The sequence below is a fragment of the Pseudophryne corroboree genome, chromosome 6 (assembly GCF_028390025.1).
Source record: "Pseudophryne corroboree isolate aPseCor3 chromosome 6, aPseCor3.hap2, whole genome shotgun sequence".
NCBI classification, from domain to species: Eukaryota; Metazoa; Chordata; class Amphibia; order Anura; family Myobatrachidae; genus Pseudophryne; species Pseudophryne corroboree.
Genome location: NC_086449.1, coordinates 571,224,218 through 571,246,568, shown reverse-complemented (window position 1 = coordinate 571,246,568; position 22,351 = coordinate 571,224,218). Strand labels below are relative to the sequence as shown.

The following is a 22,351-nucleotide window of genomic DNA, read 5'->3' as shown; positions in this document are numbered from 1 at the left end:
TGTATGACTGAGGGCTGCTAGGTGGTTAGTAGTGAATGTGGGTAAATTGCTTCTGGGATTGGGATGTTGGTAGTAAATGCGAGTGGGGGAACAGACAACTATATTGCTTCTAGCGTACCTCCCAACTGTCCAGAATTTTGAGGGACAGTCCCTTTTTTTGGCCTCAGTGTCCCACAGTGGGGCAGTTGGGGGGCTCCCTGTCACTAGCAGCTCCGCTGTGAATAGACTAATCACGAGTGACAGAGGGACTGGGGGCATATCAGCAGCTCATAGAGCGCTGGGCATGCCCCCACAGTTACAGAAAATGGGGGGCATGACCCGTGATCACAGCATTGCCATAAAGCCATGCCCCTTTTGCTTAGGCCACGCCCCTTCAGAGCGAGAGAAGTCCAGCTTACTGGTTTCGCAATGTTGGGAGGTATGCTCTAGGCTCCTGGTATGAACTTGCGCCCCTGTTGAGGACCTTTGGTTTACTTTTAAAACAAGTATTCAGCTATCTCCTGCATTTACACATTATCACAAATACAGCTGTAATCAGAAGAAATAACTGAATGATAATAATTTGATTTAGAAACTCACTCATTCCTCTTGAGAGCCATGACAACTTTTTTTCAGAGAGATTTGTGTATGGTTTTATAAGGTCTTCCACAGTTACTGCAGCCAGTGCATTGATACTTGATGAGACTGTGCTAATGACAGAAACATTTTATAGGTTATATGAAAATATATGTAACCATAACTATTTTCTTATGTCCTATATCATATAAACTGGGGATATTAAAGTACCTGATATTTCTGCACAAAATCGTTAAATGTATTATACTGCAGATTGTTCTTCAGGAATCAAGCTAGGAACACCCCTATACAATTATCGTGTCAATCACTTGATACCGGCTGACCGGTATAATGTCTATTCACCGCCTCCCACCTGCCCCCCACCCCACCTTGGGACATTACGGCCTGTGGGTTGGACAACGGCACAGTCCACCAAAAATGGGATTTATGGTCAATGTCAACATGTCTGTCGTATTGCACAGCTTAGTCCCATTGCAAAATGGGCAAGAGTGACAAACACTGTACACACTGCCATGATACTCATGGTATATACTGTAACGGCCCAAGCACAATGGAATATGCTGCGTTATATAGGAAACGGTTATTATTATTATTATTATTATTATTATTTATAATAATAATAATAATTGCACACAAAAATAGGATTTCTCTGACGTCCTAAGTGGATGCTGGGACTCCATAAGGACCATGGGGAATAGCGGCTCCGCAGGAGACTGGGCACAACTATAAAGAAAGCTTTAGACTACTGGTGTGCACTGGCTCCTCCCACTATGACCCTCCTCCAGACTTCAGTTAGAATCTTGTGCCCGGCTGAGCTGGATGCACACTAGGGGCTCTCCTGAGCTCCTAGAAAGAAAGTATATTTTAGGTTTGTTATTTTACAGTGAGATCTGCTGGCAACAGACTCACTGCAGCGAGGGACTAAGGGGAGAAGAAGCGAACCTACCTAACTGGTGGTAGTTTGGGCTTCTTAGGCTACTGGACACCATTAGCTCCAGAGGGATCGACCGCAGGACCCGACCTTGGTGTTCGTTCCCGGAGCCGCGCCGCCGGCCCCCTTACAGAGCCAGAAGCAAGAAGTGTTCCGGAAAATCGGCGGCAGAAGACTTCAGTCTTCAACAAGGTAGCGCACAGCACTGCAGCTGTGCGCCATTGCTCCTCATGCACACCTCACACTCCGGTCACTGATGGGTGCAGGGTGCTGGGGGGGGGGGGGGCGCCCTGAGGGCAATATAATACACCTTGGCTGGCAAATCTACACCATATATAGTCAGGAAGGCTATATAGGTGTAAAAATACCCCTGCCAGAATTCCAGAAAAAGCGGGAGAAGTCCGCCGGAAAAGGGGCGGGGCCATCTCCCTCAGCACACTGGCGCCATTTTTCCCTCACAGCTCCGCTGGAAGGACGCTCCCTGGCTCTCCCCTGAAGTGTACAAGCTACAGAAGGGTAAAAAAGAGAGGGGGGGCACTACATTTAGGCGCAGTATATATAATATAAGCAGCTATAGGGGAAAAACACTTATTTATAGTGGGATCCCTGTGTTATATAGCGCTCTGGTGTGTGCTGGCATACTCTCTCTCTGTCTCCCCAAAGGGCTTTGTGGGGTCCTGTCCTCTGTCAGAGCATTCCCTGTGTGTGTGCGGTGTGTCGGTACGGCTGTGTCGACATGTTTGATGAGGAGGCTTATGTGGAGGCGGAGCAGATGCCTATAAATGTGTTGTCACCCCCTGCGGGGTCGACACCTGAGTGGATGGTGCTGTGGAAGAAATTAGGCGACAGTGTCGACTCCTTGCATAAAAGGTTTGACGACATACCAAATGTGGGACAGCCGGCTTCTCAGCCTGTGCCTGCCCAGGCGTCTCAAAAGCCATCAGGGGCTCTAAAACGCCCGCTACCTCAGATGGCAGACACAGATGTCGACACGGATACTGACTCCAGTGTCGACGACGATGAGACTAATGTAACTTCCAGTAGGGCCACACGTTACATGATTGAGGCAATGAAAAATGTGTTGCACATTTCTGATGTTACCCCCGGTACTACAAAAAAGGGTATTATGTTTGGAGAGAAAAAACTACCAGTAGCTTTTCCTCCATCTGAAGAGTTGAATGAAGTGTGTGAAGAAGCGTGGGCTTCCCCTGATAAGAAACTGGTAATTTCTAAGAGGTTACTAATGGCGTACCCTTTCCCGCCAGAGGATAGGGCACATTGGGAAACATCCCCTAGGGTGGATAAAGCGCTCACACGCTTGTCAAAGAAGGTGGCACTACCGTCTCCGGATACGGCCGCCCTGAAGGAATCTGCTGATAGAAAACAGGAGGCTATCCTGAAGTCTATATATACACACACACAGGTGTTATACTGAGACCAGCTATTGCTTCAGCATGGATGTGCAGTGCTGCAGCTGCATGGTCAGATTCTCTGTCGGAAAATATTGATACCCTAGACAGGGACACTATATTGCTAACCGTAGAGCATATTAAAGACGCACTTTTATACATGAGGGATGCACAGAGGGATATTTGCCGGCTGGCATCTAAAATTAGTGCAATGTCCATTTCTGCCAGGAGAGGGTTATGGACTCGGCAGTGGACAGGAGATGCAGATTCCAAAAGGCACATGGAAGTTCTGCCTTATAAGGGTGAGGAGTTGTTCGGGGATAGTCTCTCGGACCTCGTTTCCACAGCAACAGCTGGGAAGTCTACATTTTTACCCCATGTTCCCTCACAGCCAAAGAAAGCATCGTATTATCAGGTACAGTCCTTTCGGCCCAATAGGGGCAAGCGGGTTAAGGGCGCGTCCGTTCTGCCCAGAGGCAGAGGTAGGGGGAAAAAGCTGCAGCATACAGCCAGTTCCCAGGAGCAAAAGTCCTCCCCCGCTTCCTCTAAGTCCACAGCATGACGCTGGGGCTCCACAGGCGGAGCCAGGTACGGTGGGGGCCCGTCTCAAATATTTCAGCAATCAGTGGGCTCGCTCACGGGTGGATCCCTGGATCTTTCAAGTAGTATCTCAGGGGTACAAGCTGGAATTCGAGACGTCTCCCCCCCGCCGTTTCCTTAAATCTGCCTTACCAACCACTCCCTCAGGCAGGGAGGCAGTGTTACAGGCAATTCACAAGCTGTATTCACAACAGGTGATAGTAAAGGTGCCCCTACTTCAACAAGGACGGGGTTACTATTCCACAATGTTTGTGGTACCGAAACCGGACGGTTCGGTGAGACCCATTTTAAATTTGAAATCCTTGAACACATATATAAAAAAAATTCAAGTTCAAGATGGAATCGCTCAGGGCGGTTATTGCAAGCCTGGACGAGGGGGATTACATGGTATCACTGGACATCAAGGATGCTTACCTGCATGTCCCCATTTACCATCCTTACCAGGAGTACCTCAGATTTGTGGTACAGGATTGTCATTACCAATTCCAGACGTTGCCGTTCGGTCTATCCACGGCTCCGAGGGTCTTTACCAAGTTAATGGCCGAAATGATGATACTCCTTCGAAAGAAGGGAGTTTTAATTATCCCGTACTTGGACGATCTCCTGATAAAGGCGAGGTCCAGGGAGCAGTTGTTGGTCGGGGTAGCACTATCTCGGGAGGTGCTACAACAGCACGGCTGGATTCTAAATATTCCAAAGTCACAGCTGGTCCCTACGACACGTCTACTGTTCCTGGGGATGGTTCTGGACACAGAACAGAAAAAAGTGTTTCTCCCGGAGGAGAAGGCCAAGGAGCTGTCATCTCTAGTCAGAGGCCTCCTAAAACCAAAACAGGTGTCGGTGCATCACTGCACGCGGATCCTGGGAAAGATGGTAGCTTCCTACGAAGCAATTCCATTCGGCAGGTTCCATGCAAGAACCTTTCAGTGGGACCTGTTGGACAAGTGGTCCGGATCGCATCTTCAGATGCATCGGCTGATAACCCTGTCTCCAAGGACAAGGGTGTCTCTGCTGTGGTGGCTGCAGAGTGCTCATCTTCAAGAGGGCCGCAGATTCGGCATACAGGACTGGGTCCTGGTGACCACGGATGCCAGCCTTCGAGGCTGGGGGGCAGTCACACAGGGAAGAAACTTCCAAGGACTATGGTCAAGTCAGGAGACTTCCCTGCACATAAATATTCTGGAACTAAGGGCCATTTACAATGCCCTGAGTCAGGCAAAACCCCTGCTTCAAAACCAGCCGGTACTGATCCAGTCAGACAACATCACGGCGGTCGCCCATGTAAACCGACAGGGCGGCACGAGAAGCAGGACGGCGATGGCAGAAGCCACAAGGATTCTCCGATGGGCGGAAAATCACGTGTTAGCACTGTCAGCAGTGTTCATTCCGGGAGTGGACAACTGGGAAGCAGACTTCCTCAGCAGGCACGACCTCCACCCGGGAGAGTGGGGACTTCATCCGGAAGTCTTCCAAATGATTGTAAACTGTTGGGAAAGGCCACAGGTGGACATGATGGCGTCCCGCCTAAACAAAAAGCTAGAAAAGTACTGCGCCAGGTCAAGAGACCCGCAGGCGATAGCTGTGGACGCTCTAGTGACACCGTGGGTGTACCGGTCGGTTTATGTGTTTTCTCCTCTTCCTCTCATACCAAAGGTACTGAGGATAATAAGGAGAAGAGGAGTAAGAACTATACTCATTGTTCCGGATTGGCCAAGTAGAGCTTGGTACCCGGAACTTCAAGAAATGATCTCAGAGGACCCATGGCCTCTGCCGCTCAGACAGGACCTGCTGCAGCAGGGGCCCTGTCTGTTCCAAGACTTACCGCGGCTGCGTTTGACGGCATGGCGGTTGAACACCGGATCCTGAAGGAAAAGGGCATTCCGGAGGAAGTCATTCCTTCGCTGATTAAAGCTAGGAAAGAAGTAACCGCAAACCATTATCACCGCATATGGCGAAAATATGTTGCATGGTGTGAGGCCAGGAAGGCCCCAACGGAAGAATTTCAGCTGGCCCGTTTCCTGCACTTTCTACAGTCAGGGGTGACTATAGGCCTAAAATTGGGTTCCATTAAGGTCCAGATTTCGGCTCTATCGATTTTCTTACAGAGAGAACTGGCTTCAGTACCTGAAGTTCAAACTTTTGTTAAGGGAGTGCTGCATATTCAGCCCCCTTTTGTGCCTCCAGTGGCACCTTGGGATCTCAACGTGGTGTTGGATTTCCTAAAGTCACATTGGTTTGAGCCACTTAAGCCCGTGGAATTGAAATATCTCACGTGGAAAGTGGTCATGTTGTTGGCCTTGGCTTCGGCCAGGCGTGTATCAGAATTGGCGGCTTTGTCATGTAAAAGCCCTTATCTGATTTTCCATATGGATAGGGCAGAATTGAGGACTCATCCCCAATTTCTCCCTAAGGTGGTATCAGCCTTTCATCTGAACCAACCTATCATGGTGCCTGCGGCTACTAAAGACTTGGAGGCTTCCAAGTTGTTGGACGTAGTCAGGGCCCTGAAAATTTATGTTTCCAGGACAGCTGGAGTCAGAAAGACTGACTCGCTATGTATCCTGTATGCGCCCAACAAGTTGGGTGCACCTGCTTCAAAGCAGACTATTGCTCGCTGGATCTGTAGTACGATTCAGCTTGCACATTCGGCGGCTGGACTGCCGCATCCTAAATCAGTGAAAGCCCATTCCACGAGGAAGGTGGGCTCTTCTTGGGCGGCTGCCCGAGGGGTCTCGGCTCTACAACTTTGCCGAGCAGCTACTTGGTCGGGGTCAAACACATTTGCAAAATTCTACAAGTTTGACACCCTGGCTGAGGAGGACCTAGAGTTTGCCCATTCGGTGCTGCAGAGTCATCCGCACTCGCCCGCCCGTTTGGAAGCTTTGGTATAATCCCCATGGTCCTTACGGAGTCCCAGCATCCACTTAGGACGTCAGAGAAAATAAGAATTTACTCACCGGTAATTCTATTTCTCGTAGTCCGTAGTAGATGCTGGGCGCCCATCCCAAGTGCGGATTGTCTGCAATACTTGTATATAGTTATTGTTAACTAAAGGGTTATTGTTGAGCCATCTGTTGAGAGGCTCAGTTGTTATCATACTGTTAACTGGATATTGTATCACGAGTTATACGGTGTGATTGGTGTGGCTGGTATGAGTCTTACCCGGATTCAAAATCATTTCTTATTGTGTCAGCTCTTCCGGGCACAGTATCCTAACTGAAGTCTGGAGGAGGGTCATAGTGGGAGGAGCCAGTGCACACCAGTAGTCTAAAGCTTTCTTTATAGTTGTGCCCAGTCTCCTGCTGAGCCGCTATTCCCCATGGTCCTTACGGAGTCCCAGCATCCACTACGGACTACGAGAAATAGAATTACCGATGAGTAAATTCTTATTTTTGGTACCTACCTGTAAATCATTTTCTCGTAGTCCGTAGAGGATGCTGGGGTCCACATTAGTACCAAAGCTCCCAGAACGGGAGGGAGAGCGCGGAGGCTCCTGCAGAACTGATTGACTGAACTTCAGATCATCAGAGGCCAGAAGTATCGAACTTGTAAAACTTTGCAAACGTGTTCGACCCAGACCAAGTTGCAGCTCGGCAAAGTTGCACTGCCGAGACACCCCAGGCAGCTGCCCAGGAAGACCCCACATTACGAGTAGAGTGGGCCTTAAAAGATTTTGGACACGGCAGTCCTGCCGTAGAATAAGCATGCTGGATAGTGAACCTGATCCAGCGAGAGATCGTCTGCTTAGAAGCAGGACACCCAATTTTCTTGGGATCATATAGGACGAACAGAGAGTCCGACTTTCTGTGACGAGAAGTTCTCTTCACATAAATCTTCAGAGCCCTTACAACATCCAAGGACTTTGATGTGATTGAGGAGTCAGTAGCCACTGGCACCACAATAGGTTGGTTGATATGAAATGCCGACACAACCTTCGGAAGAAACTGCTGACGTGTCTGGAGCTCAGCTCCATCTTCGTGGATGATCAAGTAAGGGCTTTTACATGATAAAGCCCCCAGCTCGGACACACATCTATCAGAAGCTAAGGCCAACAACGTGACAGCCTTCCATGTAAAAAACTTGACCCCAACCTCTTGTAGAGGCTCAAACCAATCCGACCGAAGGAATTGCAACACCACGTTAAGGTCCCAGGGTGCCGTAGGCGGTACAAAGGGAGGTTGGATATGCAGAACTCCCTTCAAAAAGGTCTGATCCTCAGGGAGCCATTTGCTTCAGAAAGAAAATGGATAGGGGCAAAATTTGGACCTTTACAGAACCCAACCTCAGGCCCATATCCACTCCTGCTTGCAGGAATAGGAGGAAACGTCCCAGTTGAAAATCCACCAAAGGAAACTTCTTGGATTCACACCAAGAGACATATTTCTTCCAAATATGATGGTAATGTTTAGACATTACCCCTTTCCTAGCCTGTATGAGGGTAGGATTAACCTTCTTCGGAATACCCTTCCGAGCAAGTATCAGGCGCTCAACTTTCATGCCGTCAAACATAGCCGCGGTAAGTCTTGATAGGCGAATGGCCCCTGCTGCAGCAGGTCCTCCCGAAGAGGAAGAGGCCTCGGCTCTTCTTGCAGTGGATTCAGAAGGTCCGCGTACCAAGCCCTTCTTGGCCAGTCTGGGGCAATGAGGATCGCTTGAACCCTTGTTCTCCTTATGAGTTTTAGGATTCTTGGGATGAGTGGGAGTGGTGGAAATACGTTCACTGACTGGAACACACACGGAGACACCAGGGCGTCCACTGCCACTGATGTGGGTCCCTCGACCTGGAACAATAACGACGAAGCTTCTTGTTGAGACGAGAGGCCATCATGTCTATTTGGGGTAGTCCCCAAAGATCTGTTATTTCCTTGAACACCTCCGGATGGAGACCCCACTCTCCTGGATGGAGATCTTGTCTGCTGAGGAAGTCTGCTTCCCAGTTGTCTACTCCCGGAATGAAGATGGCTGACAATGCTAACACGTGTTTTTCTGTCCAGAGGAGTATTCTTGTCACCTCTGACTTTGCCTCTCTGCTCTTCGTTCTGCCTTGTCGGTTTATGTAAGCCACTGTGCGCTAATGTGTTGCAGCCTGAACATTAATTGGATATGGAATCACAACAGTTCCACACAAACAGATGCACCAAAAAACAGAACCAAACGCCAGGGTCTTTGTCAAGGACCCACGTTGGTGGGTAGGCCTGCACTGGACGGATACACGTACCCTTGTGGAGATTGAAGGAGACCAGACTAACGGGGCCCCGTTATTTCTGTATAACACCTACCACCTCTATCCACTCAGGTACGATCACCATTTGCTTTTACCTGATGTTTGTTTGTTAAAATAAAAAAATATTTTTTTACTTCAACATCTTCTCCGATATATTTCTTTTGGAGAAAAGTGCATGGCCTTTTAAAATAAGGAGTGGAAAGGAAAAGACCCACCTTACGTGCATATTGTGTATCAGCAAAATCGTGAGTGCCTTATATAGGGGGCAACCCCGGTATTCTTTGCTCACATGGTGATGGATGATTAACCACAAAGATCTTATTGATATGCGTGTTCCATCTGCATTGTTGTAAGTGTCCTGGAAGGGCGGACTCCCCGTTACTCTCTTATTGTTCTATGGGAAATTGCATAGAGTGAATATCAATATTACCTCACAGTAATACACGAGGATCGGGGTGTATGTCTTGTGTTTTCTTTCATGCATATGAATACATCTTGAAAATTGAAAGGAAGAAACCCCCAGATCTACTGCATCAAAAATCTGAGGGAAGTGCATATTTGTTTTGTGAGCGCCTGGGCGTAATATTTGGTTCTGTTTTTTACTGTTGTTACATTGTCCGACTGCACTTGAATGGCCCGATTTCTCTGACGAGGGGCCGCCTGAAGAAGACCGTTGTAGACGGCACTTAGTTCCAGGATGTTGATGGGCAGGCCGGCTTCCAGGCTTGACCACCGTCCTTGAAGGTTACTCCTTGAGTGACTGCTCCCTAGCCCCAGAGGCTCGCATCCGTGGTTAGAAGGACCCACGCCTGAATCCCGAACCTGTGGCCCTCCAGAAGGTGAGGTAATTGGAGCCACCAGAGGAGTGAAATCCTTGCCCTTGGTGACAGACGAATTCCCTGGTGCATGTGGAGGTGAGATCCCGACCACTTGTCCAGGAGATCCAGTTGGAAGGTCCGCGCGTGGAACCTCCCATACTGGAGAGCCTTGTAAGAGGCCACCATCTTTCCCAATAGGCGAATGCATTGATGAACTGACACCCGGGGTGGCTTCAGGACATCCCGGACCATAGCTTGTATCACCAACGCCTTTTCCTGCGGAAGAAACACCCTCTGCACTTCCGTATCCAGGATCATTCCCAGAAAGGACAACCTCTGGGTTGGTTCCAAATGTGACTTTGGAAGGTTCAGAATCCAACCTTGACACTAGAGCAGTCGTGTTGTGAGAACAATGGACTGCAGTAGCTTCTCCATGGACGATGCCTTTATCAGCAGATCGTCCAGATATGGAATGATGTTCACACCTCGCTTGCGGAGGAGAATCATCATTTCCACCATCACCTTGGTAAACACCCTCTGTGTTGTGGAGAGGCCGAATGGCAGGGCCTGGAACTGGAAATGACAGTCCTGCAATGCAAAGCGGAGATAAGCATGAGGCGGCAGCCAGATCCGAATGTGGAGGTACGTATCCTTGATATCCAGTGATACCAGGAATTCCCATTCTTCCAGACCTGATATCACCGCCCTGAGAGACTTAATCTTGAACTCCTTTAGAAAGGGGTTCAATGATTTTAGGTTTTGGTACCACGAAAAGGTTTAAATAGTAACCTTTGGTCAGCATGTGAGGTGGCACTGGCACAACGACCTGTGTCTCCACCAGCTTTTGGACAGTGTCTTGTAGTACTGTGCTGTCCTCCAACAGAGTTGGTAAGCCTGACTTGAAAAAGCGATGAGGAGGGAGACTTTGAAATTCCAGCCTGTATCCCTGAGACACAATATCTATCACCCAAGGATCCAGGCCGGACGATACCCAGACATGACTGAAATGTCTGAGTCTTGCTCCTACTGGCCCCACCACCGTGGTGTGCAGTCCACCGTCATGCGGAGGACTTAGGCGTACCCGATGTAGGCTTTTGTTCCTGGGAATCTGCAGCGGCAGGTTTCTTGGACTTAACCCGACCTCCCCTAAAGAAGGTATTGGGTGTTCTGGCCTTTCTAGGTTTGTTAGGCCGAAAGGACTGAGTTGCAGCTGGAGAGAAAGATTTCTTCAGAGCAGGTGCTGCTGAGGGAAGAAACGGAGACTTACCCGCTGTTGCGGTAGATATCCACGGGTCTAGAGCTTCCCCAAAGAGAGCCTGACCTGTATAGGGTAGGGACTCCACACTTCTTCTGGATTCCGCGTCGGCTGACCACTGGCGCAGCCACAGTCCCCGACGAGCTGAAACAGACATGAAAGATATTCCCGCAGCCATGGAACCCAGGTCTTTCATGGACTCTACCATAAAACCTGCAGATTCATGTATGTTGCGTAAATACAATGCAACGTCATCCCTATCCATCGTATCCAAATCCTCAAGTAAGGTAGCCGACCACTTTACTATTGCCTTTGCAATCCATGCAGTAGCAATAGTGGGACGTAATATGGCCCCTGAAGCAGTATACATTGATTTAAGCGTATTATCAATTTTCCTATCAGCCGGCTCCTTTAAGGCGGTAGATCCTGGAACAGGTAAAACCACCTTCTTTGAGAGTCTGGACACAGAGGCGTCAACAATCGTCAGGTTTTCCCATTTTTTCCTATCCTCCTCAGGGAAAGGAAAAGCCACCTGGACCCTTTTAGGGACCTGGAATTTTTTCTCAGGGTTTTTCCATGCTTTTTCAAATATAGCATTCAATTCCTTTGACGCAGGGAAGGTTAGCGAGGCTTTTTTATTTTCAGTGAAAAAGCTTCCTCAACCTGCTCAGGTGTGGTATCATTAACATTTAACACATCCCTGATAGCCTCTATCAACAATTGCACACGGCCATAGAGCTCTGTAATACCTGGGTTGCAGATTCATTTCTTGCAACACTGTCAGAAATCTGAGAAATCCAAGATTTGATAGAGGAAAACCACTCTGTTCCCCTGCTGGTATCTGTGCTAAACCAGTGCTACCCTGATTACATGGAATGGGATCATCCTGGGAGGATAAATCCTCTACAGCATATGACACAGTGTCCATGGACATAGCTAAAGGAGACCACCAAACACTCCACACACACACACACACACACACACACACACACACTGTCGAAGTCAGAAAAATGTCTCAATGCACACTGCCATATTTTCACCGCACACTGGTCCGTGCTGCGCATGCGTACGCTCTCCCGTGGAAGCGCATACCCGCAATAGCGTGCACTCGCACGCGCAGTATGCGCATTTACGGTAGAGTTTATGTGATCGTAGCGTGCGACTCATTCGTTACAAAAGTTCACAATTAATGTCGTTTATAGATCATGTTCCCCTCAATAGTTTCTGTAAGTTTGGTTTAGATAGAATGTCCCTGAGCGGAGGAATCCCTCTTTGTATTGTACGAAGGGTCTAACAGGAGTCATACAGCAGTATTTGGTACCCATCGGAAGAGTATTTAATTAGCAATATTCCGGTGTTGGTTTGGAGCGTATTAATCGCTCGTGCGAATAGTTATGAACATAAGAAGTTTATGTCCATTTCTATTATTTACCCATACTCAGGTATGCGGCGGGAAACCCAGTTTCCCACCCACCTGAGCCGTTTAAACTCAGCACAGCCCACCTGTATGAATCAACCTATGACCTTTGGTTACAGTACAGGGCCGAATTCCTGTGTCCAATAAACTGAAGGATTGTAGGACCAGGAGATTGCATTGTGTGTGGGGCATAAATAGGCAGGCCGACCACATCCAGCTCTCACTCTCTCATCAACGGTTATCTGCTGATAATCGGGAGCTGGATATCGAGGCGCAGGCGATCATACCCTTTGTGCGTAAGTTCTCTCCGTAATCATTGTCTTTCTGTGAGCCAATTCCTCTCTCTCCCTCTGTGTCTATCTCTCTCTCTCTATTTTCTCTTTTCTCTCGTAACTCCCCTAGACTAAACTTTATAGTATTGTATTGTATTGTGTTAGGCCAGGATAGTATTGTAGTTTATCCCTTAGTTAGGTGTTTGGTTAGGAAGTCTTTGTTATATTGTAGTGTATCATTTGTACTGTGTTACTCTTTTACAAGTATACTAGATATAATACAGATAATAGGCTTCGGAACCCTAAAACAGTATCTGTGTATTTACTATAGTGTTAAGTGTTCACTTGAGCGTCGGTGACGCTCAAACAGCTTTGTAGGTAGTCAGGCTACACAAAGTTGCATTTACACCCTGTACTCACATTAAAGGTATTCTGTGTGTTTCGTCGGTATAAGGTTTAATATCAAGGTATAGTGTTGTGAGCGTCTGCATCGCTGGTGACCTCCTCGTGGTCTCGAGTGTATGCTACGCCATAGCGAATCTTTCCCCTAGACATAACCATTAACGTGTCCTGTGATCGCTGGGCCGTGAGCGAACGTGACGCTTGAGCGTCTCGCCTACGGCTGAGCGATCGTTACGCAAATAGCGTACCATTACGGTATTTCTTAAGTAAACAGCGTACAGTGTTCTTAGCTTCATAAGGGTTGTTTATACGACATAGGAATTTAGCATTGTCAATTGCGGGCTCGCCCGGTCCTTTTCACATCTGCACTAGGTAGATCAGCAGACTTTATCCCCCAGCAAAAGGGTGGGAGGTTGTCTCACAGTTGCTGACGGGATAAGCGTCTGCTTCGCTTAGGTAAAGAGTGCTGAAGGAACCCGGTAACCGGAAGTAAGAACAAAACGCTTGTGTCTTTTAAAACTGTTTATTTTTCTTTTGTCTTGCGTACGCACGCATATACCTGCATTTCTTTCCACTTGTATATTTCATTTTTCGTATATCACTATTCCTGTTTGCCAATTTTATAGTTGATAGAAAGTGCAAAAAGAGATTTGCTGTTATTTAATAGTAAAAGTAATAATTAAAGTATAGAACACGGTTTTGTCTTAGAGACGAGGCAGCCAGTGTGCAGTGTGGATTGCGGTGGATGATCAGGGATCATCTACATTGATAAATATTGTGTTACGGTGGATCCTCTGCATTGCGTACACGTGTCGCTAACAAAGACTAGCGTACGCAATCCGAAAGGCAGACGCACGCAGCGTACATTACGCAACGTAGCGTCTGGTTACGCCCACGTAGCTCAAGTTGTGATAAAGTTGAATTAGCGCAAAAGCGATAAGTAGCGCAAAAGCGATAAGTGGCGCAAAGGCGATAAGTAACGCACAGCGGTAGATAACGCGACGCGGTAAATAACGCAAATCTATTTTTGGAAAATCTGAAATTTAGTTTAACAGATCCTGCTCCTAATTGGTAACACTCTTGGCCTGAAGACAATTTCTGCGCAGAAATAGAGGTAGAAACAAAAGTGTACATGTGTTGAGTGAGTGTGTTTATACAATTTTAAAGGGGGAACCAAAAGGAAAGCCGAGTACTCGTCAAGGAACATACGTGTAAGTGACATATACGGTGGCTAGGGAGGCATCTCTGGTTAAATAAATATTTGAGCATTAGAGTATAGCGGACCATAAGGTGTAACAAGACCAGGAGGTCATAAGGTAACAAGACCAGGAGGTCATAAGGTAAAAAGGTCCGCTATAAAAGTCCAGTGGCACAACGCCTGGGGTGTTGGTGCAGAACCCATATAGGCCATTAAGCTCTGGCTGAAGGAATTCGCAGCCGAAATTTTCGATTCCACTGGTCGCTCCGCACATAAGATTAGTTGCTTATGTGCTGAACGATTGTACCGCACGTAATTGTGTGCATTAGTAAACCTGACCGGTACTATTTGTGTACGAAGGTCATAAACGCTATTTGTACATTCTGACGTGATTTGTGTAATTTTTTATTTTTGGAAGGGAAGTTCGCTGGTCACTCAGGAACTATCTAACAACCCCAACGTTTACTGGAAAGAGTAAGTGTCCTGCGGGTATCCCTCATATGTTCCAGTAAACTGAAGGTTCCATAGGGGCCCTGTATCGAGTACGCCAGCACCACATCGGTGTGATCAGGTCGTATTGGTCGAGGTGGGCGAGTGAGTGGGGTACTCGGTAAACCGCCACCGCCGGCCTACTGTGGAGTAATTTGGTTGTCTGTAAAGGCTTGCTGAAAACCTTGATACAGAAAATCCAAGGAGGACTAAGCAACACCTACAGACGATGGGGGCCAGTTGCTCAGGTAGGGGGCGATCAACCCAGGTTCAGGTTGATTCGGAGAACCGACCAGTTGGGTCGGCAAGATACATTATGTGTGAAAAATACGGTAGTCACACAGAGGTTTTATGTGATGAATGGGAACGAATGACTGTACAAGACAGGGACAAATTCCCAAGAATAGGTAGTTTCAGCCCGGAAGTGTTACAAAATTTAAGGAGGAGGATATGTCTCGTAAAACCAACAAAGAGACGAATTCAGCATTATGATTATTTACAGTTGTGGCACCAGGAAGGTGAGATACAGAGAGGTTTGGCTCTGGCGGCAGGATCTGGGGCAGTAAGGAAACTGATAGCCACAGCTCCTCCTCCACCATATATATCAGGAGAGAAGTTGATTACGGAGAAAGACGCACTGGGTTGTAAAACTAAAACTCTTAGTAACCATGTTAATGTTAATGATGTTAACCAAATAACCCATGCAAGTATTAACCCGTGCAAGTTGTACCCTGTTTTGAACCTTCCCCAGGAGTGTGATCAAGAAGACGATCCATCAACAATTTCAGCTCTCTCTCTTGCAGCCACCATTTCAGAGACTACAGTAGGCACATCAACAGCCACGAGATTAGTGAAGGCCCCTAGCGGAGGGATAGGTGAGGTCGTGTCATCAGGTAAGTACGGCACCATGCATTACACTGAAACACTTACACCCCAAGCTGTAGAATCTACACAGAGTGAAGTTATAAGAGTTAATCCAGTTAAGGTGATAGTAGTTCCCAATGGGAAAACAGATGCATCAGGAGTCACACCCATCAGGAACATCGCCATGTATTGCCCGTTCACTAGAATGGAATTAAGGACCATAGTGTCTGAATTCCCAGACCCCAGAAAGGATTTAGTGGCAAGCCAAAAATATATCAGGGATCTAGGAAACACTTTAGAGCCCAATAATAAGGATTGGCAGGTAGTGCTAAGAGCTTGCTTACCCCCCAGTGTCGACCCAGTTAAATTCTTGGCTGATTGTGGACTAGACAAAGAGGTACCACTTACAGATGTGTACGACCAGGATAATGTAAAAAGGATAAATTTGCAGCTAAAAGAATATTTCCCAGCCGTTGCTAAATGGAATAAACTATTCTCCATTAAACAAAAGGAGTCTGAAACGGCAGCAGAATATTTCCACCGGGCATTATCAGAAATGGCAAAATACACTGGTATAGAAGACATAAAGACCAACCCAAACCATCGAGAAGTAGCAGTATCTGTACTGATGGATGGTTTGAAAGAAACATTAAAGGCTAGGGTACAGACCACGCAGCCATGCTGGCGAGGTCTGTCAGTGTCCACTTTGAGAGAGGCTGCTGTTGATCACGACAAAAACATCACTAGGCACAGGGAGTCGCAAAGTGATAAGTTGATGTCCGTAAGTATACAGGCGCTGACCACAAGGCAGCCTGCGTATGTACCACCGAATCCTGTGGGTAAGGCAAGTGGAATAACATGTTTTTCTTGTAACAGACCAGGACATTTTGCACGAGAATGTAGATCAAAGAATGTACAAAGATCTTTTCAACCCCCCAGACAACAACACCACACACGACATTGGGAGCAGGGTCCACAGAGGCGGAGTTTTGAGCCACATACAGGGGAAACAAAAAGATACCCCCCGAACAGAGATTGGCACGCCTCTGGTAGTTCCCAGCTAACTCCCCCACAAGTAGTTGCTGCCACTGGGATTCAGGGAGGTCACCATACCCAATAGGGGTGTGGCCATACCTGTAATCTGCAGCCAGTTAAGTTGATTGCTAGTCTTGGAAGTGAACCAGAGATTGCAATCAATGTAGCTGGTAAAACTTTAAATTTTCTTGTAGACACAGGGGCGGCCAAGTCAGTGATAAATTCGACAGTGGGCATGAGAACCACTAGTAGGACAGTTCCAGCCATAGGAGTAACAGGAGTAGTCCAGCACTACCCTGTTAGCAAACCAGCCGAGATTACAATAGGGCCTCTGCACACCAAGCATTCCTTTTTGCTGGCTGTATCGGCACCGACCAATCTCCTGGGAAGAGACTTACTATGCAAAATGGGTTGCGTCATTTATTGTACTCCTGAAGGTGTATTCTTGGACATACCTGAGAATCACGCTCAAGAAGTACGAGATATGTTAGACTCCCCATCAAAATTAATGTCACACACCATTATGACAAATAGGAACCCATCCCAGGTAGAAGAGATGACATCTCAGATACCAGATTCACTTTGGACAAAAGATGGACAAGACACTGGATTAATGGCAAACGTAGCTCCAGTAGTAGTGCAAGTAAAAGATGGTAGGATAGCTCCAAAAATCCCACAGTATCCTCTGAAGCCAGAGGTGGAGTTAGGAGTTTTTCCCGTAATAGAGCGCTTGCTACAACAGGGCATTCTAGTAAGAACGTCCAGCACAGCAAATAGTCCCATCTTCCCTGTTAAAAAGAGTGGGGGGAGGGGTTACAGGCTAGTGCAGGATCTAAGGGGGATTAACAAAATAGTCGAGAGTCAGTTCCCCGTAGTGCCTAATCCAGCTGTCATCCTAATGCAAATTCCTCCCACTGCCAAATTTTTCACTGTTATTGACCTCTGCTCCGCTTTCTTTTCGGTACCTCTGCACCCTGACAGTCAATATTTGTTTGCATTCACATACAGAGGAGTCCAATACACGTGGACTCGATTACCCCAAGGTTTCATAGATAGTCCAAGTATATTTTCTCAGGCTTTGCATGATTGTTTACAGTCTTTCCAACCGGAAAGTGGATCAGTGTTGATACAGTATGTGGATGATCTACTACTGTGTTCTGATTCATTGGAGGCATCCCTGAAAGATACGAAACAGCTCCTGTTTCACCTTTCAGACACAGGTCACAAGGTCTCCAAAGACAAGTTGCAATTATGCCAAGCTAAGGTAAAATATTTGGGACACTGTCTAACACAAGGACTGAGACACCTGACCGCTGATAGAATCCAAGCCATTAGAGACATGACACTACCACAAACCCAGCAACAGATCAGAACGTTTTTAGGAATGTGTGGGTATTGCCGTAATTGGATCCCAGGGTTTTCCATATTGGCACTACCTCTGCAGGAAATGGTCTCCTCAAACAAACCTGATCGGATTTCGCATACAGACGAATCTGAAACGGCATTTGAGAGACTCAAACAGTGTCTAACACAGGCACCTGCACTAGGTATGCCAGACTATGGGAAACCCTTTGAACTATACGGAACAGAAAGTGCTGGGTGCGCAGCAGGTGTACTAACACAAAAACACGGTGACGCCAGCAGGCCAGTTGCATACTACAGCGCTCAGCTAGATACGGTAGCGCGGTCCCTCCCCACATGCTTGCGTAGCGTTGCGGCGATAGCATTGCTAGTGACGAAAAGCGAAGATGTCGTGCTAGGCCACAACCTCACAATCCATACACCACATGCAGTATCTGCCTTATTAAATTCTGCCCAAACCAGACATGTCTCATCAGCAAGGTTTACGAGATGGGAATTGGCATTAATGGCCCCAGTAAACATCACCATAAGGAGATGCAGCGCATTAAACCCTGCAACATTTCTCCCAGGTGTGCCTGGACAGGCACAAAGGGTGGGAGGTGAGAGTGATGGGGAAGGAGGATTTTATACAAAGGAGGATGCACATGATTGTATGGAATATTTGACCCAAAATTTTACCGCAAGGCCTGACATCAGTGACAATCCACTAGAAGATGCAGAACTCACGTTCTACACGGACGGTAGTTGTCACAGACAGTCAGACTCGGGAGACTTGTGTACTGGATACGCAGTCGTAGATGACCAAGACACCATAGAAGCGGAACCGCTAGGCCCACCTCACTCAGCCCAGGTTGCTGAACTGGTCGCCCTAACCAGAGCATGTGAATTGGCTAAGGGTAAGTCTGCCAATATCTACACCGATTCTAGATACGCGTTCGGGGTAGTCCATGATTTCGGAGCCCTATGGCGGCTCAGAAATTTCATGACGGCAGCTGGCACACCGATAGCGCATGCAGCGTATATAAAAAGGCTTCTAACAGCGATACAGGAACCCGACAGAGTGGCTGTTATCAAATGTAAAGCACATACGTATAGCCAAGACCCAGTATCCCTTGGTAACAGCCGAGCAGACGAAGCTGCAAAGCTTGCAGCTGCTACCCCCATACGGACAGACACCACACAGTTGATGGTATTTAATACCATCAACACACAGAAGTTGTGTGAGATGCAGAATTTGTGTTCCACTCAAGAGAGAGCAGTCTGGAAGGCAAAGGGATATGGCCAGGAGCCCTCAGGGCTCTGGACGGATGGACATGGTAAACCAGTGGCCCCCAGGGCATACCTTCCATGTCTGGCTGAAGCAGCTCACGGGCTGACTCATCTAGGCAAGGAGGGGATGTGCAAATTGGTAAGAGCATACTGGTGCGCCCCAGGATTCTCCTCTCATGCTGGTAAAAGAGCAATGTCATGCCTTACCTGTCTGAGAAAGAATATTGGAAAGGCAATACCTACAGAACCCTCCCATATCCCACCTGCCGGCGGCCCTTTCCAAGTAATACAAATTGACTTCATCCAATTGCCCCCATGTAGAAACTTAAAGTATGTACTTGTCTGTATAGATGTTTTCTCGAATTGGGTCGAAGCTTTTCCAGCAGCTACAAATACCGCCATGTTTACAGCTAAGAAAATTGTGCAGGAATTTGTATGTAGATATGGTATCCCTAGAATAATTGAAAGTGATAGGGGTACCCATTTTACAGGTGATGTCTTTCAAGGAATGTGTAAGTTGATGGGAATTGATAGCAAGCTGCACACTCCGTACCGTCCACAGGCGAGTGCGAAGGTCGAAAGAGTGAACAGCACTATTAAAAATAAATTGAGTAAAGTAATGGCAGAGACAGGATTGACGTGGCCAGAAGCTTTACCCATTGTTTTGTATAGCATCAGAACCACTCCCAGGTCCCCTCTTAATCTGTCTCCTTTTGAAATTCTGTTTGGTCGACAACCGCATGTCATGATTAACCCTCAGGATGATTTGAAATGTAACAATGAAGTAACTGTAAAGTACTTGATTAACATGAGTAAGCAGTTGAGGAGTCAAAATGATAATCTGAAGTTGGTGATTCCTGATTTACCAGATAGTAATTGTCATGACATTGAACCTGGGGATTATGTAATGATACGAAATTTTCTACGCTCAGGTTGTCTTATTGATAGATGGGAAGGACCATACCAGGTCTTATTGACTAGCACCACAGCATTGAAGGTTGCTGAGAGAGAGACTTGGGTCCATTCATCCCACTGCAAGAAGGTTGCTGACCCAGAGAAGTCCCGTGATAAGGAACAGACGGTAGAGGTTGTATCACTGGAGTGTCTGTTCCAGGAGGACTGAGGCGGCACCTGAGCCTTGAAGATCGAAAGCAGTTGTCGACTCCCTTCTCCCTTTTATTGTTTTTCTCCACTTCCCATCCCTTCTCCCTTGATATTTCTTTTTCCCCTTTCTCATTCTTCTCCATTTCCTCCTCAAAGATGGACTTGCCCAAAGAGACTGTGATCCGGATTTTGATGTTAACCATGATGTTGACCAGAGCAGTCTGTTCCGGCGAGAGTACCATAGAGGTCGAGAGAGGTTCTGGAATGGGTTCCGATTATGATGATGGAGGCGTAGTTTTCCAAGATCAACCAATCCAACAAGCAAAGGCGAGTATCAGAAAACGATCCGATAGAAGAAATTGTGATGGATTGTTAGCTGAGGAAAATTGTATCTGTAGGCTCTGTGGTAATCTGGTTGAAGATGGATGCATAAAGCAATGCCAATCTAGTTTTAATATCCATATGGACCGGCATCCATTGAGTGACTATCACTCTCTAGTGGGTAACGTGTTGAACCAAACAGATTGTTGGGTATGCTCTCAAGTACCTCAGGGTCACAGCAAATCAGGGCTAGTACCATTTCCTTTAACGTTAGGGGAAGTACTTGAGCTAAGTGGTGGGAGACCGGTGGACCGGAGGTTTAACATCTCCAGCCCTCCTAGTTTGAAGCTCCACCAATACCATGTGGATAGGTCCCTCATATGTTTTAACATCTCCAATCCCAGAAAACCGGGAAATTGGGAAGTGTCATGGAGCAACCTTACCATGACCTTTTCACACAGAGCAGATAGAATGCCTACAGATACAGAGCTTGTACGCCACATAGCCAGTAGAGGAAAATCTTTCCGGTATAGGTATACCTTAGGAAATAGGATTACTAGAGTTGGAGAGGTATCACCAGGATACTGTGCACATATCGTACAGACCGATACGTGCATTAGGCAGATGGAAGAATTAGGGTCAGGAGATTTCACCTGGAAGGTTTGTAACATGGTCATGTCCTTCTCCGTCCCTTATGTTCTCCCCGATGATGCATATTTCATATGCGGGAGAAAGGCGTACAAGTGGCTTGCCCCAAACTCTGAAGGATTGTGTTATATTGGAAAAGTATTGCCTGAAGTGATGACTGTAACACATGACAAAATGAAGGACATACACCGTGGTGCCCAAGCTCCTTATACTCACACTCACTACGAACACCGAGTTAAAAGACAACTGTCAGAAAGGTTAGAGCATCCGGCCTCTGATCTTATCCATGAATCCACCGGGATTCAGGTTCTGGTAGCGTTAGATTTCACTCGTACCGCTCGAGGTGTGATGAATTATAAATACATTTCCGCACTCGCCAATTTGTTAGATAATATCACTGAAATGTATGATGACACGTTTAGATACACTGGAAGAGAACTTCAAGCGTATAAAACAGAACTAGTTCAGCATAGGATGGTTCTTAATTACCTTACAGCAGTAACAGGCGGATATTGTGTTACATTGGCAACACAGTACGGTATAAAGTGTTGCACATATATCACAAATAACACCGAGGATCCGGTAGAGGTCATAGACCAAAAGATGGACGATATTCTGCAATTAAAGTGGGAATTTCGTCGGAAACACAATCTCACCCTTGCTGCTGTAGGTAATGAGCTGACTGGTTGGGTGTCATGGTTGAACCCGCGAAATTGGTTCTCCGGTTTAGGAGACTGGGCTCAAGGAGTCATAATGGATGTTGGAAAGTTTCTCCTATGCATTTTGGGTGTCGTTATATCTATTGGATCGATATTTAGATGCGGGCAGGCTTTAATGAGGTGTAAACAAAGTACGAAAGTGATGAGCTTGAGGAGTGAGGAAACTGTAATTAACCTGGATTTGATTTATGACCCAATGCTAGAAACCATGACGTAATGATGTAATGAGTATACGGTCCGTCTTTCACCCATTTCTATGTTTTCCTCCGAGGTACAAAGACCCACGTAGACGAAGGACCTGATGAGCCAAGGGGCCGACAACGGAAAGATGGAAAGAAGAAGAGCAGACGACCTGATATACAAGATTTTATGGACAATGCCATGGGTACCCCAGTTTCCCTAGGAACTTTAAAATCACGCTAGCCCAACATTTTTTTG

General features: G+C 47.0%; 1 protein-coding gene and 1 long non-coding RNA gene across 2 annotated transcripts in view; one reads left to right on the top strand and one right to left on the bottom strand.

Moving 5' to 3' along the window:
* The window catches only part of LOC134932951 (sodium-coupled monocarboxylate transporter 1-like), a 168,688-nt gene that overhangs the window by 66,186 nt on the left and 80,151 nt on the right, over positions 1 to 22,351 (bottom strand). The window contains exon 9 of the mRNA XM_063927828.1: positions 580 to 689. Within this exon, the coding sequence (XP_063783898.1) occupies positions 580 to 689 (110 nt within the window). The remainder of the gene's footprint in view (positions 1 to 579; positions 690 to 22,351) is intronic.
* LOC134932952 (uncharacterized) overlaps positions 1 to 22,351 on the top strand; it is an 88,354-nt gene that overhangs the window by 38,362 nt on the left and 27,641 nt on the right. The gene's annotated exons all lie outside the window — the stretch shown is intronic.